Below are 19,784 nucleotides of genomic sequence, written 5' to 3' on the forward strand. Positions count from 1 at the left end.
TGCATGAATTTAAAAAAAAAAAAAAAGAAATTTCTTTTTTTAGTGCTAGAGATGAAAATTGGCCAAATAAGACTTATTCTATAATCAATAAAAATTGAAAAGGAAACTTTTAAAGATATGACAGCATCCATCTATAAGTCTAAATATTAATCTTACTGTGAATTGTAGAGGATATTTGTAAAATTTGTTATTCTGTTATTTTTACTTTTTTAAAGAATGTTCGATGTTGGTGGACAGAGATCTGAAAGAAAGAAATGGATTCACTGCTTTGAAGGTGTCACATGCATAATATTTTGTGCTGCACTCAGTGCCTATGACATGGTCCTAGTGGAAGATGAAGAAGTGGTAAGTCCAAAAGGAAAATAAAGCCAGGGTGAAAAACATGAGTTCGTAGTTTTCAACATTGCGACCACATTTTCTATCACAATTAAGGCCTTCCAAAAAAAGATGTTATTTCTAGACCCTTGTTTATAATGCCCAACATGAGTATTTTGCAAATAATAATCCCACACATTCTCATCTTTTAAACCACACAGAACAGAATGCATGAAAGCCTTCACCTGTTCAACAGCATCTGTAATCACAAGTACTTTGCAACCACCTCCATTGTCCTGTTTCTCAACAAAAAAGATCTCTTTCAAGAAAAAGTAACCAAAGTGCATCTTAGTGTCTGCTTTCCAGAATACACTGGTAAGATACTTTTCCTTTAACTACATAGTAGTGAATTCTTGTCATATAGCTGGAATCATACAGTATGTGGAATTTTCTAACTTCTTTCATTTTTCAATTTTAAATGGAGTATGCATTTAAATGCCCTCCATATCTTTTCATAGGTTGATAGCTCATTTGTTTTTATTGCTGAATAATATTACGTTTCATAAACAAACTAGTTTCTTTGTCATTTCACTTATTGAAGGACATCTTAGTTGCCTCCAATTTGGGGTAATCGTGAATAAAGCTGCTATAAACATCCTCATGCTGATTTTTGTATGGACATAATTTTTGGTGTAAATACCCAGGAGCACAAGTTCTGGATTGTATGATAAGAAATTATTTAGTTTTGTAAGAAATTGCCAAACTGTCTTCCAATGTGCCTGTTTCATTTTGCATTCCCACCATCATTAAATGAGAGTTCCTGGGGCTCCACATCTTTGTCATCATTTAGTGTGGTCAGTATTTTGGATTTTAGCCAAGTTCTTTGTTTTAAAGATTGTCCCTCCTGGAATTTTTCTCCTAGTAACAATAAAGTGGGAACAAAATCTTACCTCCTTGGAAAATCTTTGTGCTATTGTCTTAGACTGCGTAAGGTCCCTACTAAGCAACTTCTCTTATAAAGTACATCAACGGGTCACTTTTAGCTGCCCTGTATTGATTAGCCTTCTTATTTTATTTCTGCCTTTTCCCAATTGACCCGTTGTGTATCCTGCTACTAGTCTAATCTTGCTCGACACAGCCTTCACTGACTCTTTATTAAACTCTACTAAAACATCAGTCAAGAATAATTCTCTGTAGTCTTACATATCTCATCACAGCTACTTTGCTTGGTTTAGCAACATAGTTCCTAATCTGGCCCAAACCATGTGTTCTACTTCATTTCCTACAATTCCTCTAAATAAATCTTTAATTTCCACTCGACCGGATTCTCCAAAGTACACATTCACTTGCTAACTCTATCATCAAGTTTAGTGTTACAGGCCATTCTCACTCTCACTTTTGGTTTTCACTCATAATATTTTTCTTCTATAGTCTAGCTATTTCCCAAGGTCCAGCTCAAATACAAACTCATTCTGTAGTTCAGTCATGTGTAATTTATGTTCTTCATTCAGTTCATATTAAAGCACATCCACACACATGTACACATATACATACACAGCCTTTCACATACATGTCATATGATATACATATATAATTACTTTATATATACATATATATATATATAAAATTACTTCTACTGTATTGTGAGCTTTTTGATGCAGAGGTTACATTTCAGTGGGTAGGCATAGTTCCCAGCACAAAGTAGGTGTCAGATAACTGACTATTACCAATATTGATTTTTCAATACAGAGTACATCAAATAGCAGCTCACAAAGTGAAATTCTAAAATTTACCAATAGTTATAATTTTATTTTTAATTCAATTAAAGTTTACTACTTTATTATTATTATTATTTTTTAACAAGGTCCAAATACATTTGAAGATGCTGGGAACTACATCAAGAACCAGTTTCTAGACCTGAATTTGAAAAAAGAAGATAAGGAAATTTATTCTCACATGACCTGCGCTACAGATACCCAAAATGTCAAGTTTGTGTTTGATGCAGTAACAGATATAATAATCAAAGAGAATCTGAAAGATTGTGGGCTTTTCTGATCAATCCTTTTTTCTCCCATTCTTGCTTATGTACGTTTTTCAAGATATGAAAGGAATGAGGGTATGTGATGTGTTTAGTTTTAATAGATATTAACTTATTTAAAAATATAATTAGCATTATAAAGCAAAAAATTTTCACACAAAGTTTTAATGTATTGTCGCCTATATCTGGGTAAGTTTCCATTACTCTGCGACATTGTGATTGGGAGTATCTTTGAAGTCCTCAGGTCTGAAAACAGATACATTTTAGTAATGTTAAATCAGTACATATCACTGACACCGAATGTGCTTAGAAATAAATTTCTGCACTGTGGCCCATTTTTAATCACAGAATAATGAAAAATGAAAGGTAATCCATATTATTATCCAGATTTTGAGGTTCATTCATTTCTTTTGATAATGTAACTGTGCTGTCGAGACTATTGAAAGATGATACATGTGGTGTTTTATTGGTCAAAATGAAACATGTACTTGCTATTGGGAAACTATATATGCAAAAGAAATGCATGCATTTTTTTTTTACTTAGAAAATATCATTAATACTGAATTTACCCTTAGAATTGAGGATTTCAATAACCGTTTTGCACCAATTTGGTTGGAAACGAAACCATGTATGGCTGAGTACACAATGTAAGGCTTTCAGGGTGAACAAGAGTTCTCCATGGACCACTCATTTTCCCCATTTTATTCCAGAGCAGCAAGGAACATTATTATAATTGATGATACAGGGTTAATTCTAGACTATAAAAGAGAAAAAAATAACTCAATGTCTTAGCACTACTAGGTTTTGGTTTTGGGGATAAGAAGTAGAAAGAGTGAGTAGTTAGAGATATTTTAGAAGACTAACACTGAGCTTCTCTATTAGTACTCTGTGGTTCATTCTAAATGTTATACGGTATGCCAATGGTCAAAGCCTCCTTTTGCAAAGCTATTTTGGGGCCTTACAAACCAAAACCTATTATTTATGAACAGAAAAGATGACCTTTTTTTAAGCATGTACCACTTACAACGTGTACTTTTTAAACATGTTTCAATATTTTTACTTTCAACAGTTGCAGAAGATGATATAGGTCAAAACAGTAGGTCAGGGCATGAGCTGTACAACTGCTCTGAAAAGACAGCTAATTAGGTTTCTATAGTCTAGATGAGATAAAAGAAACATAAATTAGCAATTTGCCAATCTGTAGCGCAGGTTGATTTAGATAGCTCAGTAAGTTACTTTGACTAGAGTGTCTCTGGATTTATTTTCAAAAACACAAAAAGAGTTATAAATAAATTTGTCAAATAAAATATGTTATAAGAAAAACATTTTGGAATTTCTTTGCCAAATATAAATTATTAAGGAGCCTAAGATACCAAGGACCAAAAAAAAAGCATGTGAAAATATTTAGTTCAGACACTCAGTAAAATTTTCTGGCTAAGAACCAATGTCTAAATGAAAACAATCCAACATTTTGCTAAGAGATATTCAGTGCTATGAAATTTTAAATTAAGGTTATAAATATTATCATTTCATCCATTGCTTTGTCTTTTTTTCCCTACTCTACTTTAACTTTGTTCTTTTCCCTCAGTGTGAGGAAAATTTTCCAGAAAGAAGTAAGATACTTTTTGAAATATTACTATTATTAAGATTTTGACTCTCACTTACCTTTAGGATTCCTCTTTTAGATAACTAGGTGGAAAGGGTGGGGCAATAAATGGTTCGATTTGTTTTAAAAAATATATAACACATTTCAATCTGCAGAAAAAATTGACAGGCATCAATATTTATTTATGGAATATTGTTCTTTAAGCACTTTAAAGAATATGTTAAATGGCCAAACTGAAATTAGTGGTAAGTTTGGATTATTAAAACAAACAAAAACAAACAAATGAACAATTTTTTTCTAATCCTGTGATTGAAATTAAAGAAACTTTTCTTGAAAATCAAAAACAGTTGCTATGCTAAACAAATTTTAGTTAAGTAGAGAAATGTTTAATAGAGAAAATATTTTTAAAAGTTCGCATTATTTCTTTAATGATTGCTCTCCTTAAAATTGAGTCTATTCCTGATTGTACATTATTTAAAATATTTAATAAAAAAATGGTTGGAGTAGATGCATAGCATTTTGAGCTATAAAAAAAGTAACAAAATGGAAAATATGGGGAGCTGTGCTTTAGTCGGAAGAAACTGTCACTGAGACCAGCAATGTTAAAGTTGTTTTAAAGAATTGAAAACACCTATTTTAATTGAAAATTCAACCTTTTAATTGTACAGTAGGGTTCTTGCATTTATAGTGTCTCAAAGAAGCAGTCTTAATTTTTGTCATTCTAAGCTTAAAAGTGAATATACTGATACTTTCCTGTTATTTGACGTTTCGCTTCCTGACTCAGAATGTCCCCAAATCCTGCTTGCCTTAGATTTTTAACACTCCCAACTCATTCATTTCTAAGATTTGTCGAATTGCAGACACACTGCACTACTCAGCAATCAGGCACGGGTTTATCTTTAACGGGGTCATTAATGACCACTCCTTCCAGAGTTTTTCCAGAAGCATGAACTGGTCAATAGATAAGTCTTTGCATTGTGGGACTAGTGACTAGAGAGTGAAATGAAGAGGAGTATAAATTGGGTAATATCTTTGCGTCAAAATAGAAATGTTGGCAACTCTACAAAGAAGCTCTATGGAAAAGAGGTTTCAAATTCTGTGGCATCTACAATATACATTATAGATATCCAATATTTTGTTGATTAACAAAATTTATAAACAAATAGCAGTCTTCATGTACATCACACAAATGGGCAAACTACGTTTTCAGGCCCTGAGCCTGCCCTAATACAATTTTACTTGATCCATCATCATATTTCAATCACAAAATGTATTTTAAAATACTTGCAGAGAATTACTCAGGCTTGACTTAATCAAATAATTATGTATATAAGGAAAAATAAGATTTTTATGTTAATTTATGGTTTTTACTGTTACATTACTTCAGAATAAGAGGCAGATGTGTTGGTTAACATGTATGGCAACTAAAAATAAAATATTTGTAAGAACTAGGCGAATAATTGTGACTTCTCTAACTTAGAATAAATTTAAAAGTAGGAGAGACAACCAACCCTCTGCTTGGAATGGAGTAAGTATTCACTAGGTAATATAGAACCAGTTAAGGCTCTCTTTCCATTTAGGTTTTTTCTGACATTCTTACAAACTATGTATAGCCACATGGGGGCACACTTACATCATGTGTTTTTCTATCCAAATGTTGCAAACGTAATAAATTTGGATTGTCAGTAACTTTAATAAAACATATAATAAAATCTTATTAAGAACCGTAGCTCATTTTGAACTTCTAGTCAGTAGGATATGATAGTCTTCTGATAATCATAATATGCACTATTCTAGTCAAATTTGTGAATAACAAAGTTATTGAAACAGCTCCAAATTTGTTTAGTGTTTTGCAGATATTTACTCATGCTCTAACATTTTTTTTTGACATTTTCAAACTGTTGTTTAAATCTAAGTTACCATTAATTTTGTGAAGTGTGTTTTTCTCTTAATCTGTAGTGTGCCTAAAAGTCTTGATTAGCTCACAATGAAAGGAAGAAAAAAATAATTTGATGCCTAACAACTATGTTTTGTGGATAGTTACAAATTGCTGCTTATTAATGTGTATCTTTTCAGTAAATTAAAGTAAAATTTCATTCTGCTATAACATTAACCACTGCATTATTCTGCTTATTACAACTTTTTCCACAATCACCACTCCACCAAATCAAGAGGAAAATAAGTGCTCTGTGACATTTTGCTATCGCCAGCACAGCAGCTGCCCACACATTTTTCATTGGTAATAGCACAATTTTTATTTTAAACCACATTTGTCACATTAGTTAAGAAATAAATAGTCACATGAAAGAAAAAGGAAATAAAAAGATCCTAATTTACTTCTCAGGGACAGTAATGACCTTCTTATTATTACACCTTTCAGGTAAAGAATAACACATGAGACATAAAGGCAAAGGGATTATTCTATTTGAAAGACCTTCATATTTTATAAATTGGTAAGGTTGAAACAAGACCTAGCACACATATGTGATTTTAAGTCATTTTTTTCAACGTATATTGTTGTGTTTTCTTTTCTGAAAATGAAAAATGGTCACATATTAAATATCCTTATACTATCAAGACCAATGAAGATTGTATCCATTTTATCATATTAAAAGCCTTACATTGGAGAAAATGATTGCACTTATTCTTAGCATAGAAAGTTTAGCATAAAAATCCCACCATGCAGGATGCCAGAGATAAAAGTGATCTATGCTACAATTATCTTATCCAATGATAATCTGAATATTTTATTATCTAAAAATATTGATGTACGAGTGTACATTTATAATAGCACAAGTTATCAGCCAGCAAAAGAAACACTTCTCTTTTCCATGGAGTAGGTCAGTTCATTCATCACAATGAGTCCACAAATGTTTAGTCAGTCTCTATTATATTCAAGAAACAATCACTTCACATTTTTATTCACAAATATGGTGTACTCCCCAGCAATACCTATAGCAGAGAAGCATAATCATCTCCAATTCTTGAAACAAACAGTAGAAACTTTTATTATAAAAATATATAAACCATATATGTTACTTCAAATGCAGAAGTTCTTATTCTTTTTCCATAATTCTGTTCTGTTGTAAATGTAAAAAGAAGTACTGCTAAGCAATAACCACACTGTTTTGCTATAATCCAGTAGTGGAAGTATCTGGACAGTTGTATTCTGGACCAGGATGAGAAGGCTTCATTAAACTCACAGATTCCAACAGCAAATTACTCGTAAAGTAATTCATTGTGAATCTGTGGCAATGTTCTCTTGAACTACGTTTCTCCTTCGGCCCTCCCGGGACAGGTGACAAGGTCCCTGTAGGGAACCCTGGACTGTGCCTGAGTTTAAATCTCAAAGCTCCCCTGCAGGACATTGAATAATTCTTAATTTTTTCCACGTGGCTCTTTTTCTTACCTATGGATGAACAGAGTAGATTAAAGCATCATCACAGACCAATATATAGACTCAGCTTCTAAGGCAGCAATTTCTTTTGAAAACTGATACCAGAGTAAGCTTGTTTTAACCGAGTTATTAAAAGAAAACAAAAACAGGGAGAGAAATGATATGTAAAAGAGTTTTAATTCACATTTAAAATGTAACACTGTTTAAAATGTGTGATTCTCCTTTTCTTTTCAGTTTTAAATTGAAGGTTTCCAAGTGTTATCTGTTCCTAGGAAGGAGAATCAAGCACTTAACATTGCCTCTACTCAAGGGCAACAATTCATTGTTTAGGTAGTCCTCTCTTGAACATCCCCCACGAGCTTTGGGACCACCTACACGAGGCTACAGAAATATGTCAGAAATCTCTGTTTTGTCAAAGCCACTTGCCACATCCCATTAGTATCACAGGGATCATTCAAGCTTCTAGAGAGAAAGTCAGACCCATCAGTATTCAAAGAAATGATAGTACTACCCGAAGAACATGTAAAAGCAAGTGACATGCCTCTTGCCTGTGCTACCACACTGATGCCTCTGTAACAAGAGACCCATCAGGATGTCTCAGGGGCCTTGAAAGGAGGCTGCTGATCCAGAGCAGACGTAAGTCAAATGGATTGTTTGAGTCTTTGCATAATGACTGCAGCACATCACAAAGGCCTGTAACAGCTAGTCCATTATCTAAAAAAAAAACAATGTAAACTTAAAATGTGACCATTTCTTTTGTCTACCTGCTTATGAAGGCAGAATTATATCATGTGACATGCTGTCTTTAAAACAGCAAAACAAAATAATAAAGGAATCAACCTTTAGACATTTTATTTCATAACCTTGTTTATATAATTACAATAATTAAAGGGTATCCTGTTTAGATTTACTACTAATATTTTATATTCTTCCTTTTAAAACTGTCTTCAGACTTTCAAAAGCAACTTCTTTCCCCTGAATAATAGGACATATTCTAAATTGCATATGTAAACAACCACTTGAGGAACAAATCATGTTTTCACCAGAGTATCAGTTACTTTTAAAGCTAGTACCATCTATACTATAAAGGACCCTTATCTGTAACATTCCAAAAGATTTGAATCATATACCTGATCAAAGTTGTATCACACAGAGCTTTGGGAAATGCTCGCATCTCAAAGCATTCACTATAACTTGGAGAATTAGTGAACAGAGTCATGATACTTTAATGTCTATAAATACAAGTAGATAGTAGTATAACTCCTATTTGTATGTTTCCTGTAATCCAAATATTTTGTTGTCTTTTAAATTTCTCACATTTTAATATATCTTTACATAAAAATATTTCCTTCACTGAGATATATAAATATTAGGTTGGTGCAAAAGTAATTGCGGTTTTTGCAATTTTTTTTTTTTAATAATTTTTATTGGGGAACATTGGGGAACAGTGTGCTTCTTTAGGGGCCATCAGCTCCAAGTAGTTATCCTTCAATCTAGTTGTGGGAGTCGCCGTTTTCAATCTTTAGTTGCAGGGAATTGAACCCACAAATCTTGACAGCTCAAGCTCTAACCAACTGAGCCAGCCAGCCGCCCTCTGCAATTATTTTTAACTTTCTAAACTGCAATTACTTTTGCACCAACCTAATATATTTAGTTGTTTGTGATAGATTTCAGATGAAAATCAATAAAGACTTATTCTTGATGAAGTGTAGTAATGTGATCTTTGATACAGATATAGTTCCATCATTTCCGTTAATCGTGTGTGTGTGTGTGTGTGTGTGTGTGTGTGTGTATGTGTGTGTAACTTAGGGAAACCATCATAAAATTTTTAAGTTTGTAGTCTTGCCTTAAATGTATAAATTAATCAAATCTAGGAAACCTCCATAGTTTGTCTTCTTGCTGTAAAGTACGGAGTCAAGAAGCTGAATCCAATCTCCTACACCATCTCATGCTTCATGACAACCTAAAACACCTTTGCTAAATATAGTTTAAAAGTACTTTTAAACTAATGAGAACTGCCAGTAAATTAGTCCTTCTTGAACTCACAAATTTAAGTCCAATCATTTGGGCATTGTAAATTTTTATATACAATTCCTGGGACCTCATTAATGAAACAAATAAAAATAAAAAGCTTTAAAGAAAGATTCGATAAATTTCCAGTGTTCATGGACTCAGTCTGTGCTCTCTCTCAGTTGTGTTTTAAGTCTAAAAATATAACTAGCATCACTTTCAATTTTTAAAGCGATTTCAAGAGACACGCTATTTCTCATGCGTAATGACCAGAACAAATTACAACCAGTTTATAATCTATTAATCTCACACAGCGTGAATGGAGAATGTGCACAATTTGACTTTCCGGTGATCGTATAAGCGTCTACAAAATGTGTTGCGATATTTACCTGCTGAAAACAATATTTTCACATTGAAAGTCTTTTTTCTTTTTTAAGCTAAATCAAGTCTTTGCCTAGCTTCAGACCCCATCTCCGCAGAGGCCCAGCAGATGTCTGTTTATATTACCTTTATGAGCTGTGGCAACAAAATGCCCAGCTGAGCCACAGCGTTTTACAAGTGCTCCAAGCCCAGGAGGCTAGCGTATCGAACATCCACATACTAATTGTGACATTAATCTCCAACCATCAGCTGACTAAGGATGTTAGATCTGAACGGGAAACATGTTGAAGTTTTAAATCACTTCATCAAGTAACTCATGTCGTGCCATATTTTATTACTATTCCAACAAGGAGTTGCAAGAAGCAAGAATAGTATAGCTGATACCTAAGCTGTGCAAGCTGAATATGATGAAACTGCCATCTAGAACTCAAAGGGCATTATTTAATTTTGATCACTTGTCTATATGGATGATGTTTTACTAAATAGGGTGTTTTCAAACTAACAGGATTTGCTCCTTTAAAACCCTGGTATCTTAAACCACAATGAATATTCAAACTATATTATAGACTACTTTATCTTTTGGAGGTAGAATATAGTCACCATATTTTATGCTTTCCTTAATGCCTTATAATCATTATGATGAACAATAATTATTATATTGTAATGCAATGATACTCTGAGCTTCAATTTAGGGTATAAGTTTCATTTTATTCACTGTCATAGAGATTCACATGTTTGAGGAGTTAATTTGAGTTACCAGGAGAAAAAGCTCTTGCCGTTAAAGACAAACAAGCAAGAGACACCTCCCCTCTAGTATGGAGGAAATATAAATAGAGGAGAACACTGCCGAGTAAGGGTTCTTCAGTTAGACATCTGGGCTGATATCCCAGCTCTTTCCCTGATTAGCTGCATAGACTGGAGCAAAGTCCTTACCTCCTCAGTGTCCATATACATAAAGTGAGAAAAATACTAACAGTTACAGATGAGAGCTCAGGAATAAATGAGATAATGCATGGGGAGTGCTTAGAAGAGTACTTGACACATATTAAGAGACTATGTATTATTAATGGAGGGGGCAGAATATTAATATGCAATTGTAATGTTGTATATAGAAATATAAAGAGGATTCACAGTATAACAGAGGATTTGATTGGATAGAGTAAGGGATTTGAGGAAGGTGGAGGTGAAAGAGGAAGAGACTTGGAAGAAGTAACCTCAAACTATTCATATGTTGATTAAAATGATGATGTTAAGTGCCAAGTAAGGGTTCATTGTCATAGAGATTCACATGTGTGAGGAGTTAATTTGAGTTACTATTTTTCTATATATATATTGCAAATACTAGTTCATCTTACTGGCAGCATCCAATGACATTAGCAACCCTTATTTCATCTTTACTATACTGTTTAATAATTATATTCATTGCGTTAGGCCTAAAGATTATTTTTATTCATTTATTTACTTGTTAATCCTCCTATCTGTTCATCCATCCACTAACCCATTCATTTATTCATGTAATTTTTTAATAAAGAACTAGTACTATAAACAGGCACTTTGCAAGTTACTGCGGAATCATTCAAGTTTAATAGGAGGGTTCTGTCACCAAGACACTTTCAGATTAATACACAGTTTCCAACATTGGATTACTTCAGCAAAAATAAGAGTTGAGGAATTAATTTTGTTAAATTTTTGGCACAGAAGGTTAAATAAAGTGAAGTGTTTCTTTAATACTGTATATCTCTGAGAAGAAGACAAAGTATAAGAACTTTTTAAAACCCTTGTTTCTGTAGCAGGTGATTTAGGAAATATGGTTTGGGAAATGTTAGGTAATACGTTAATAATAATAACATTATTGCATGGACTTTGTGATAGGATTTTTGGGCAAATGTTTTTTGTACTTACTTCTTGGTTTTCAGTTCTGTTCAGAATAAGATGATGTGTCCACAAAAAAAATTTCAGTGAAATAAGGGACTATTTATATTTCTTTAGACCGTGCACATGGGTAACAGACTTCAGCACAGTAAAAGGCCGCTTTGATGATTGACTTAAAGTCCAGGTCTCAGGAGAAGGAGAACTGTCCTGGGCCTGGGCAAGCTAGCTGGCACATAAGGGTTCTGTGCCAGGAGTCAGCACTGTTGGTTTTTTTTTTTTTTTTCTGAATGGAGCTTGCATACTATTTTGTGCAGCAATTTTCTTAAAAAAAAAACCTCAATAAGGAGAGGTCCTTGTAGTTCTCCAGGGACGTGACTTTCATCCTGACACTCTGAAGTGAATTGAGCAGCCATCTTTATGAAATTGTAGTGCTTAAACCCAAATCCAACCCTAGCAGAAATCTTAATTGTTCCAAAATAGGAACCATTAGACTGGCATTAATCTGATTCATTATCATTTTAAAATGCTGAACCAAAGACAAAATGATCTCGTCTTTCCCTAGGAAACCACTTGTCACTTTGTATAAAATCCTTATGAAGTCATTCGTCTGAGTACACTCTTTTTTGACACTCTAATTTTTCACTGAAGTACTGTTGTAATAACCTCAACATGGCTTTCTCAGCCTAGCTATTTTCCAGACGATTTAATCCACACAATTGAACCTAGAAAAATGTTGGCACTTAGATTGAAATTTCCCAAAAGAATACTCAGTGAAATGTACGAGACACAATTGCACCATTGTGCATTAGTATATGCAACACATAATTAGGTATAAACACACTAACGGTATCCAGCTTTAAGTGTTGTACCGCCAGACTTAAAACATAAATAACGATTTCTTTATTCCGTAGGAGGACAAACATGTTTCTACCCTTAATAAAAATTGGTCAGATGAAATTCAAAGCATACTTATGAATCAGGAAAAAGAAAGCAAGATTTTAAAATCTGTTGTAAATAAATGATTTTTATTTTGAACTAGATCAATATGAACATATGGATGGAAGAAAGAAAATAAGGTAGGAAGAATAGGAGGAAGAATATGATTTTTCCTTAAGACATGTAAATGATATAATTGGTTTTTTTTTTCTTATTACTATGTCTATTATAAATTATAGCATAATAAGTATAAAATGCAGTTTACATTATTAAAGCAATAGAACATGATCCCATTAGCACATAGCATGCAAACACTGATATAGTCAGAGGGGTCAGGAAATATTTTCTGAATAAATACTCTTGATCTGAGGATGAGGATGCAGTAATGAGGTAAAGTGAGGAAGGGAACTATTTCAGTCCACAGGAAGTGCATGTGCAAAGGTCCTGAGGTAAGAGAAATCATGGCTGCAGCTCTAAGATGAAGGGGTAGAATAGAGGGAGGTAATCGTCACAACACATTAGGCATTTTTGTCTTTTTTTTAAAAGCAAGTGTTCAGAAATGGTAAGATTTGCAATTTGAAAATATCGTGTTGGCTGTGGTGTGGAAAAATGACTAAAGGAAGGAGGACTAGATTTGTACAAATGAGTGGGCAGCTTCAAAATGTTCCAAAAGGAGATCATAATAAACTGAGCTAGGACAACAGAGATGAAGAATAAAATGGCAGACAGACTCCTAATGTATTCTGGAGGTCAAAGCAACAGACCGTGGTGGTTGATCCATCACTGTCAGATGTAGTAGGTGTTAGTGGGCTGGGGGAGAAAATTTTAGGGATGGTAGTGACTTATTGAAGTAGGAAATAGTAGAAGAGGACCAAGTTTGAAGACTAAAGAGAGAGTACATGAGAATGGTTTTGAACATGATGAATTTGAGGTGCCTTGGAGATATCCTAGTAGAGTTGAGTAGGTAGTTGGAAATTCTTATATAGAGGTCAGAGAAGTCTGGACTGGAGATAGACATTTGTGAATCATCAAGAAATAGATAGTAATAGAAACTGTGGTCCAAATGAGATTTCTAAGGATATAGAGTAGGGAATACAGAGCTTAGGATATAGCTTTGAAGAATTATAACAGTTATTTGACAAAGAGGAGGAAACTGCAAAGGAGACTGAAAAGGAAAGGAAAGGAAGTAGGATTCAGACCAGGGAATGTGCAGGAAAAGACAAGATGGAAGAATTTTTCAAAAATGAAGAAGAATAAGTAATAGTTTTACTTATGGAAAAGGTCAACAAAGATGAGGCCTGAAAAACATCCATTGGGTTTAGGGACACTCATGTCACTGATTACATTTTGGCAAAATGATAAGCCTGGAAATCAGATAATCATGGACTAAGGAAAGAGAGGTTCATGGTGACAATGAATACTGACAACATTTTTATTTTAGAAGTCTGACTATAAAGAGGTAAGATACAGCAATGCTGATTTCAAATGCAAATCAACATTTCAAATACAATATTTCCCAATAAAAACATCATCTTTACTTTTTTACTCATCCTTTTAACTTCCTTCTACATTTTGTTTCTATTAAGTACACAATGCGCTTCTGTATCACAGAAGCTGTTAATAGTAATCTTGCTCTAACACAACCCCTCCACCAAGACTGCAGTGGTCCCACCCCTCCCTGCAAAGGGTTGAATGGTCTCTAACACACGGAACTCTCTCTCCCCTCTATCCAAAACGAGCATGTGCCTTAATTTCACCAGAGGATCCACTCTAGTTCTACCATTTAGTTAACAACTTAACCTTTGTAAATAATTTAACCTCTCTTAAATATAATTTGTTCAACTGAAAGGGAAGAGTTATCCAAAATAGAGTCACTTATGTTAAGCCCCATGCCAGCAAACTGAGACTTAATTTTGGTTTTGGCTTTCCCAGAAACAGAATCTTAAACCAGTAAGGAATCTCCTGATCAACACTAGTTGGTTAATCTACTAATGGACCTTTGCCAGCCCCTAAAGGAAAGTAACCTGTACTAATCAACTTGTTGTTTTGGCCTACTATATCTTTCTTGTTTCTGCTTCCTTCTGCCTGTAGAAGTCTTTTATTCTGTGCTGCTTTTCATAGTTCCTGTCTGTCTGCTAGATTGGATGCTGCCCAACTCATGAATCATTGAATAAAGTCAATGAGATCTTTAAAATTTACTGAGTTGAACTTTTTAACACCAATTTCTGCTCAGTGATTACATGTAAAAATGAATAAGAATGACGTAAAATGCTGTTGAGAAAATTAACATACAAATGTCAGTTCAGATTAGGTTGAATCATGAAGGTATTTTCTTTATGTATCATCATTCTTACAATCGTCATCATCACATTACATTAAAATAGATACATAGTGTGCTATTTCAATCCAATATTCTTAAAAAAAAAAAAAAAAAAAAAGAACCACAAACTGAGGGTAGATTTCTTCAAGTATTGTACAACATTTATTTTATTATTTACTGAAAGATTAAGAGGTTGGCTTTAAAATAGTGTATTTGATAATTTAGTTTATAATATTTTTTCATTTAAGGACAATTTCTTTATAAATTTGCAAACAAAGATGTGAAAAAGTCAAAGTTTATCATTTTTTCATCCCTTTTATGTTTAATATCAGGGATGGGCAAAAAGTATTCTACACATAGGAATAGAGATATAATTTCCAATCACTGTCTTGAGTTTGCAAATTAAAAAGGAAAAGCAAGCATTTATATGGAGAAGTAGAAGAATGGCACAAGAGAAAAATATAAGAGCCATTCTACCAAAGCGTGGTGGAAAATGCAGATTAATTTTTTTAAATGTATACATTTTCCTTTGGGTGAGTAATATGCCTTTGAGATCTCAAACAGAACTAAATTAGAAGCAGGTGATCTAACAAAGTGATCTAATGGAGTGAAAGGAATGTCTCCTTATACTCGCATTTAATTTTTTTTTAATTAAATTTTATTGGAGTGTCAATGATTAGTAAAGTCAGATAGATTTCAAGTGTACAATTCTGCAATACTATTCTGCCATAAGAAAAGATGAAATAGTGCCATTTGCAACAATATGGATGGATGTTGAGATTATTATGCGAAGCGAAATAAGTCAGAAAAAGTCCAGACTCATTTCATTTTTTATAAAAAAATAGAAAGTTTCTAAGATGTAAGCTATGATTCCAGAAGAAAAAGTCATCTGACAGCCAGCAAGAAAACAGGCATTCCAGTAACATGACCATTAGGTACTAAATTATGCCAAAAAACTCTCTGAGCTTAGAAGAGAGCCCCCCAAGTTTCAGATGAAATTGCAGCTTTGCCCAACACCTTGATTTCATCCTGGTGAAACACTAAGTAGAAAAGTCACCTAATTCTCTGATCCAGAGAAATTGTTAAGATAATAAATCTATTAAATCTGCATTGTTTCAAGTCACTGTTGTTATTTGCAGCAATAAAAAGAAAAAGTTGAGCCATCAGTAAAGGTAGGGATTTTAATAAACTATTGATTAATAGAACATGACATAAATAAGAAAAGGAGAAAAACATTTATGATACTGAACTTACAGTGAATAAACCACCACTTTTAAAAAAGTAATACACATAGAAAAGTAAAAAAAATTCTGGTAATATTAAAGTGAAATGTAAAGCAGCCACAAGGTATAATATGTCAAGAATTATCATCAACTATTAGTTCAACAATTTAAACATAACTCCAAATAAGTGTGTGGTGAAATGTAGTAATATAAATTCATACAGACTTGTGAGACAGTGTATCTCAGGAATCATAACTGTGTCCACTTTTTTAAATGCACTTGACCAAAAACTAGACATTTATCCATACAAGTAATTCAAAAGAAGTAAAAGATTATGCCATGAAAATGCTCAATGTAATATATTTTGGGCTTAAATATGGAATATATTTGAAATATTCTAGGTGTACAATAGTAGAGGAATGGTTAAATAAATTATTAGAGTTTAATTTGATATAATAACATGTTCTGGCTAAAAATCATAGTATTGAAAATTGAACAGCAACAAGAAAATGTTAAAAACAAAATATAAAGTGCATATTCACTTTGATTGCAATCATGATCACATTATATGCATAAGATTAAAGACGAGAAGGATATATAAATCACTTAGTAGATATGTTATAGTGGTTCAATTTATGAATAAACCACCTGAAATCTGATTAATGCTATGATAATATTACTTGTATAATAAATAATATGTTTAAAGGAATAAGTATTTTTTAACCATGTGATTCACATTTTGAAAAATCACACAAAAGGTCAGAGACAGAGTCTGGGGGCCTTGCACTTTTTGGGACTAGACGAAACGAATTTATGAAGTTCCTACAAACTGTGTTTCTAAACTAGTTTATAGTGTAATCACTAGTAAATTTTGTTAGCACTATATTTCGTCACATATGCACACTCTTAAAGTTGAAATGTCTGTATGTCTGTCTATGTTTCTACCCAGACGTGGAAATGCAATTTGCATTTGCATTTTAGGCAAATGGTTATTAAACTTTCTATCTGCTAACATTAATATTAACATTTACGTCAATGGCTATGTCTAAGACCCTTCTCAAATCCTCTTAGCCCTCTCTTTTACTTCAGCTAATGCTTCAAATAGCTTTATTCCAATGAAACGCGACAATGCTGTGTCTGGACCACACAGACTCCCTTTGCTTCCTGGCTGGGGTCTCTCTAATACTGTGGTGTGAAACACCTTCAGGAACCCACCGGACATTCTGAAAAGAGCAACGAGGAAGTAAGGGTAGTTAATATGTGTGGGCCAGCTGTCATCAAAGGAGATCAGAAGCTTACATCCTCTCTGGATGGACAGTTCTGGGAGGCAAGTTATAAGCTTCTCAGAAATCCCAAGCGATGGAGTACCACGTGTACTAACAGCCAACTTCATGATTGGCTCCCTGATGCTGTTTCTCACTGCTCCTGTCCTTCATCCCTGCTCTCTAGGAACCCTTTCCTGATAAACTACCTATAAGGAATTCTTTCTCTAATGGTCTGCTCTCTGGAAAACCAGGTTAAGACAAAATGTATGTGAAACATATTTAAATTCCTGAATTTTTAGTACATTTAATTTGATTTGATTGCAGATATTTTAAAACATAATAATTCTGTTTCTGTACTACAAATTACAACTTTGTGATAGTATATATTTGAACAGAAGTAAATAGTCTCAATCAGATTAAAAAGTTTACTATATTGAAAAGAATACAAATATAATTCCCTTCTTATTAGGTGTAAAGTGAATGGAGGTATTTTCTCTCTGCTTTTAGTTAAATGTTCACCATTAGTAACACACTTTTTAGTTTGTGACTAATGCATGCTGATCAAGCCTTTCCAAAATCATCTGAAGTTAGGCCGAAGATTCTGGTCCTGTTATTTATCTAGGAGGTTTCACCTATTATATGTTGGTCTGGCTGATCCAAGTGAAAGATTGCTTTTAATTAATATTATAGGATCTTCTTTTGTCATGGGGAGAATGAAAGCAATTATAAAACATCAGGAGAAAGCAAATGTAGAAACTGAACAAGTAGGATGCATGCAGATGAGGAGGATTGTTTGAGGGGAAATGATCCTGGCCTGGGTCGTCTGTAGGGATGTGGAATTCACTGTGTATGTACCATACTATCAGCTTGAGAAATGAGCACGTGATTTGTTTATTGGAACAAAGCAACATGAAATTAAACAGGAAAAAGTGAAAGTGTATAAAAAAAAAAAGCAGTTTTGTTTTTTTTTACGACTCTAATTGAAAACTTAAGAGGGCAGTGAGGAATTGCTCTTAATGAGAACACATTAAAGTCACAGTACTCATGAGCCAATCGGGAGCCTCTAGGAAAACAGAGCACACCAAGATCCATTACCAGGAATTTTTCATAATGACAGGAAGAGCAATCATTTGATTTAGTATGAAGAACACAAAGAGAGCTCATGGCTGTATATAGTAAGAGGTTATCAAATTAGAAGAGTTTTATGAAAGAATGAGAAATTATAAAAGGCTATACGGAAGTAAAAGTCTTAATAAAAGGATTAGAGTAATTTTGTCTTTCCCTTAAGTACCTCATATTTTGTTTTAGCTCACGAATGTGCTTCTTCAAAGTGGAACAAATCTGAAATAATTTTACCAAATAAAATGCGCCCTGGCTCTCAGCATTTTTCCAGGTCATCGAAAGTCAAGCGGATTTCTACTCCCCATAAGGATTTCTCATCTGTCTGTCATTCCTCATAGACCTATGCTTTTGGGGGGAAAGACTTAAAAATAATGGATATTTTCAAGTTATTAATATCTAGAGTTAACTCTGCCTGAGAAGATCTGAGGCTATGTAGTTTGACTAACATCATGCCAAGAAGGTTCCATACTACTATCATGTTTGAAATTCCCTTGGAGGAAGAGAGACAAGGAAGACACAGAAAAGGGGTGCTAAATTCTCTACCCTCCCCCATATAATCCATTCCAGGGAAGCTATTTCATGTATATATTTAGAAGAAAAAAATCTTCAAATTATTACAGTAAGGTCATATTTCCCTTTTGTTTTATCCCTCTCCCTTACTGAGAACCTCTTAAAGGCAGACAGTGGCTTTAAAATTAAAAGACCTTTGAGATTCAGCCATGTTCTGGCATATATAAATAGCTAATTGCTATTATTTGCTAAGTAATATCCCATTGTATTGATCTACCATAATTTTTAGACCATTTGCATTTATTTAATTTTTTATTTGGGTAGTTTTAAATCTTTCATTTTTATTTATTTATTATTTATTTATTTTTATTGAAGTATAATGGAAATATAACATTATATTAGTTTCTGGTGTACAATATAATGATTCACTATTTCTATATATTGCAAAATGATCATCACAATAAGTAGTTAACTTCCATCACCATACATAGTTATAAACTTTTTTAGTCTTGTGATGAGAACTTTTAAGATCTACTCTCTTAGCAATTTTCAAATATGCAGTGCAGTATTATCAACAGTAGTCACCAGGCTATACATAATTTATTTTACATGTAAGTTATACTTCATGTGAAATTTAGCAATTTGAAACTTCATGATCAAAGAATATGCTTTTCTTTTAGTTTTCTGGAACTACTTCCTTTTAAAAAAACATTTTTATTAAAAATATCTAACATACAATATTATATTAGTTTCAAGTATACACCATAGATATTCAACATTCACATACCT

The 19,784-nt window shown here is 33.2% G+C and overlaps 1 protein-coding gene and 1 long non-coding RNA gene across 2 annotated transcripts in view; one reads left to right on the plus strand and one right to left on the minus strand.

Annotated features, from left to right (window-relative positions):
* The window catches only part of GNAT3 (G protein subunit alpha transducin 3), a 46,931-nt gene extending 44,528 nt beyond the window's left edge, over window positions 1-2,403 (plus strand). The window contains exons 6-8 of the mRNA XM_033088186.1: window positions 216-345; window positions 537-690; window positions 2,180-2,403. Coding sequence (XP_032944077.1) covers window positions 216-345; window positions 537-690; window positions 2,180-2,370 — 475 coding nt within the window. The 3' untranslated portion in view covers window positions 2,371-2,403. The remainder of the gene's footprint in view (window positions 1-215; window positions 346-536; window positions 691-2,179) is intronic.
* Window positions 1-19,784, minus strand: part of LOC117012186 (uncharacterized) — a 147,816-nt gene that overhangs the window by 75,580 nt on the left and 52,452 nt on the right. The gene's annotated exons all lie outside the window — the stretch shown is intronic.

Source organism: Rhinolophus ferrumequinum, chromosome 20, assembly GCF_004115265.2.
Source record: "Rhinolophus ferrumequinum isolate MPI-CBG mRhiFer1 chromosome 20, mRhiFer1_v1.p, whole genome shotgun sequence".
Lineage (NCBI taxonomy): Eukaryota > Metazoa > Chordata > Mammalia > Chiroptera > Rhinolophidae > Rhinolophus > Rhinolophus ferrumequinum.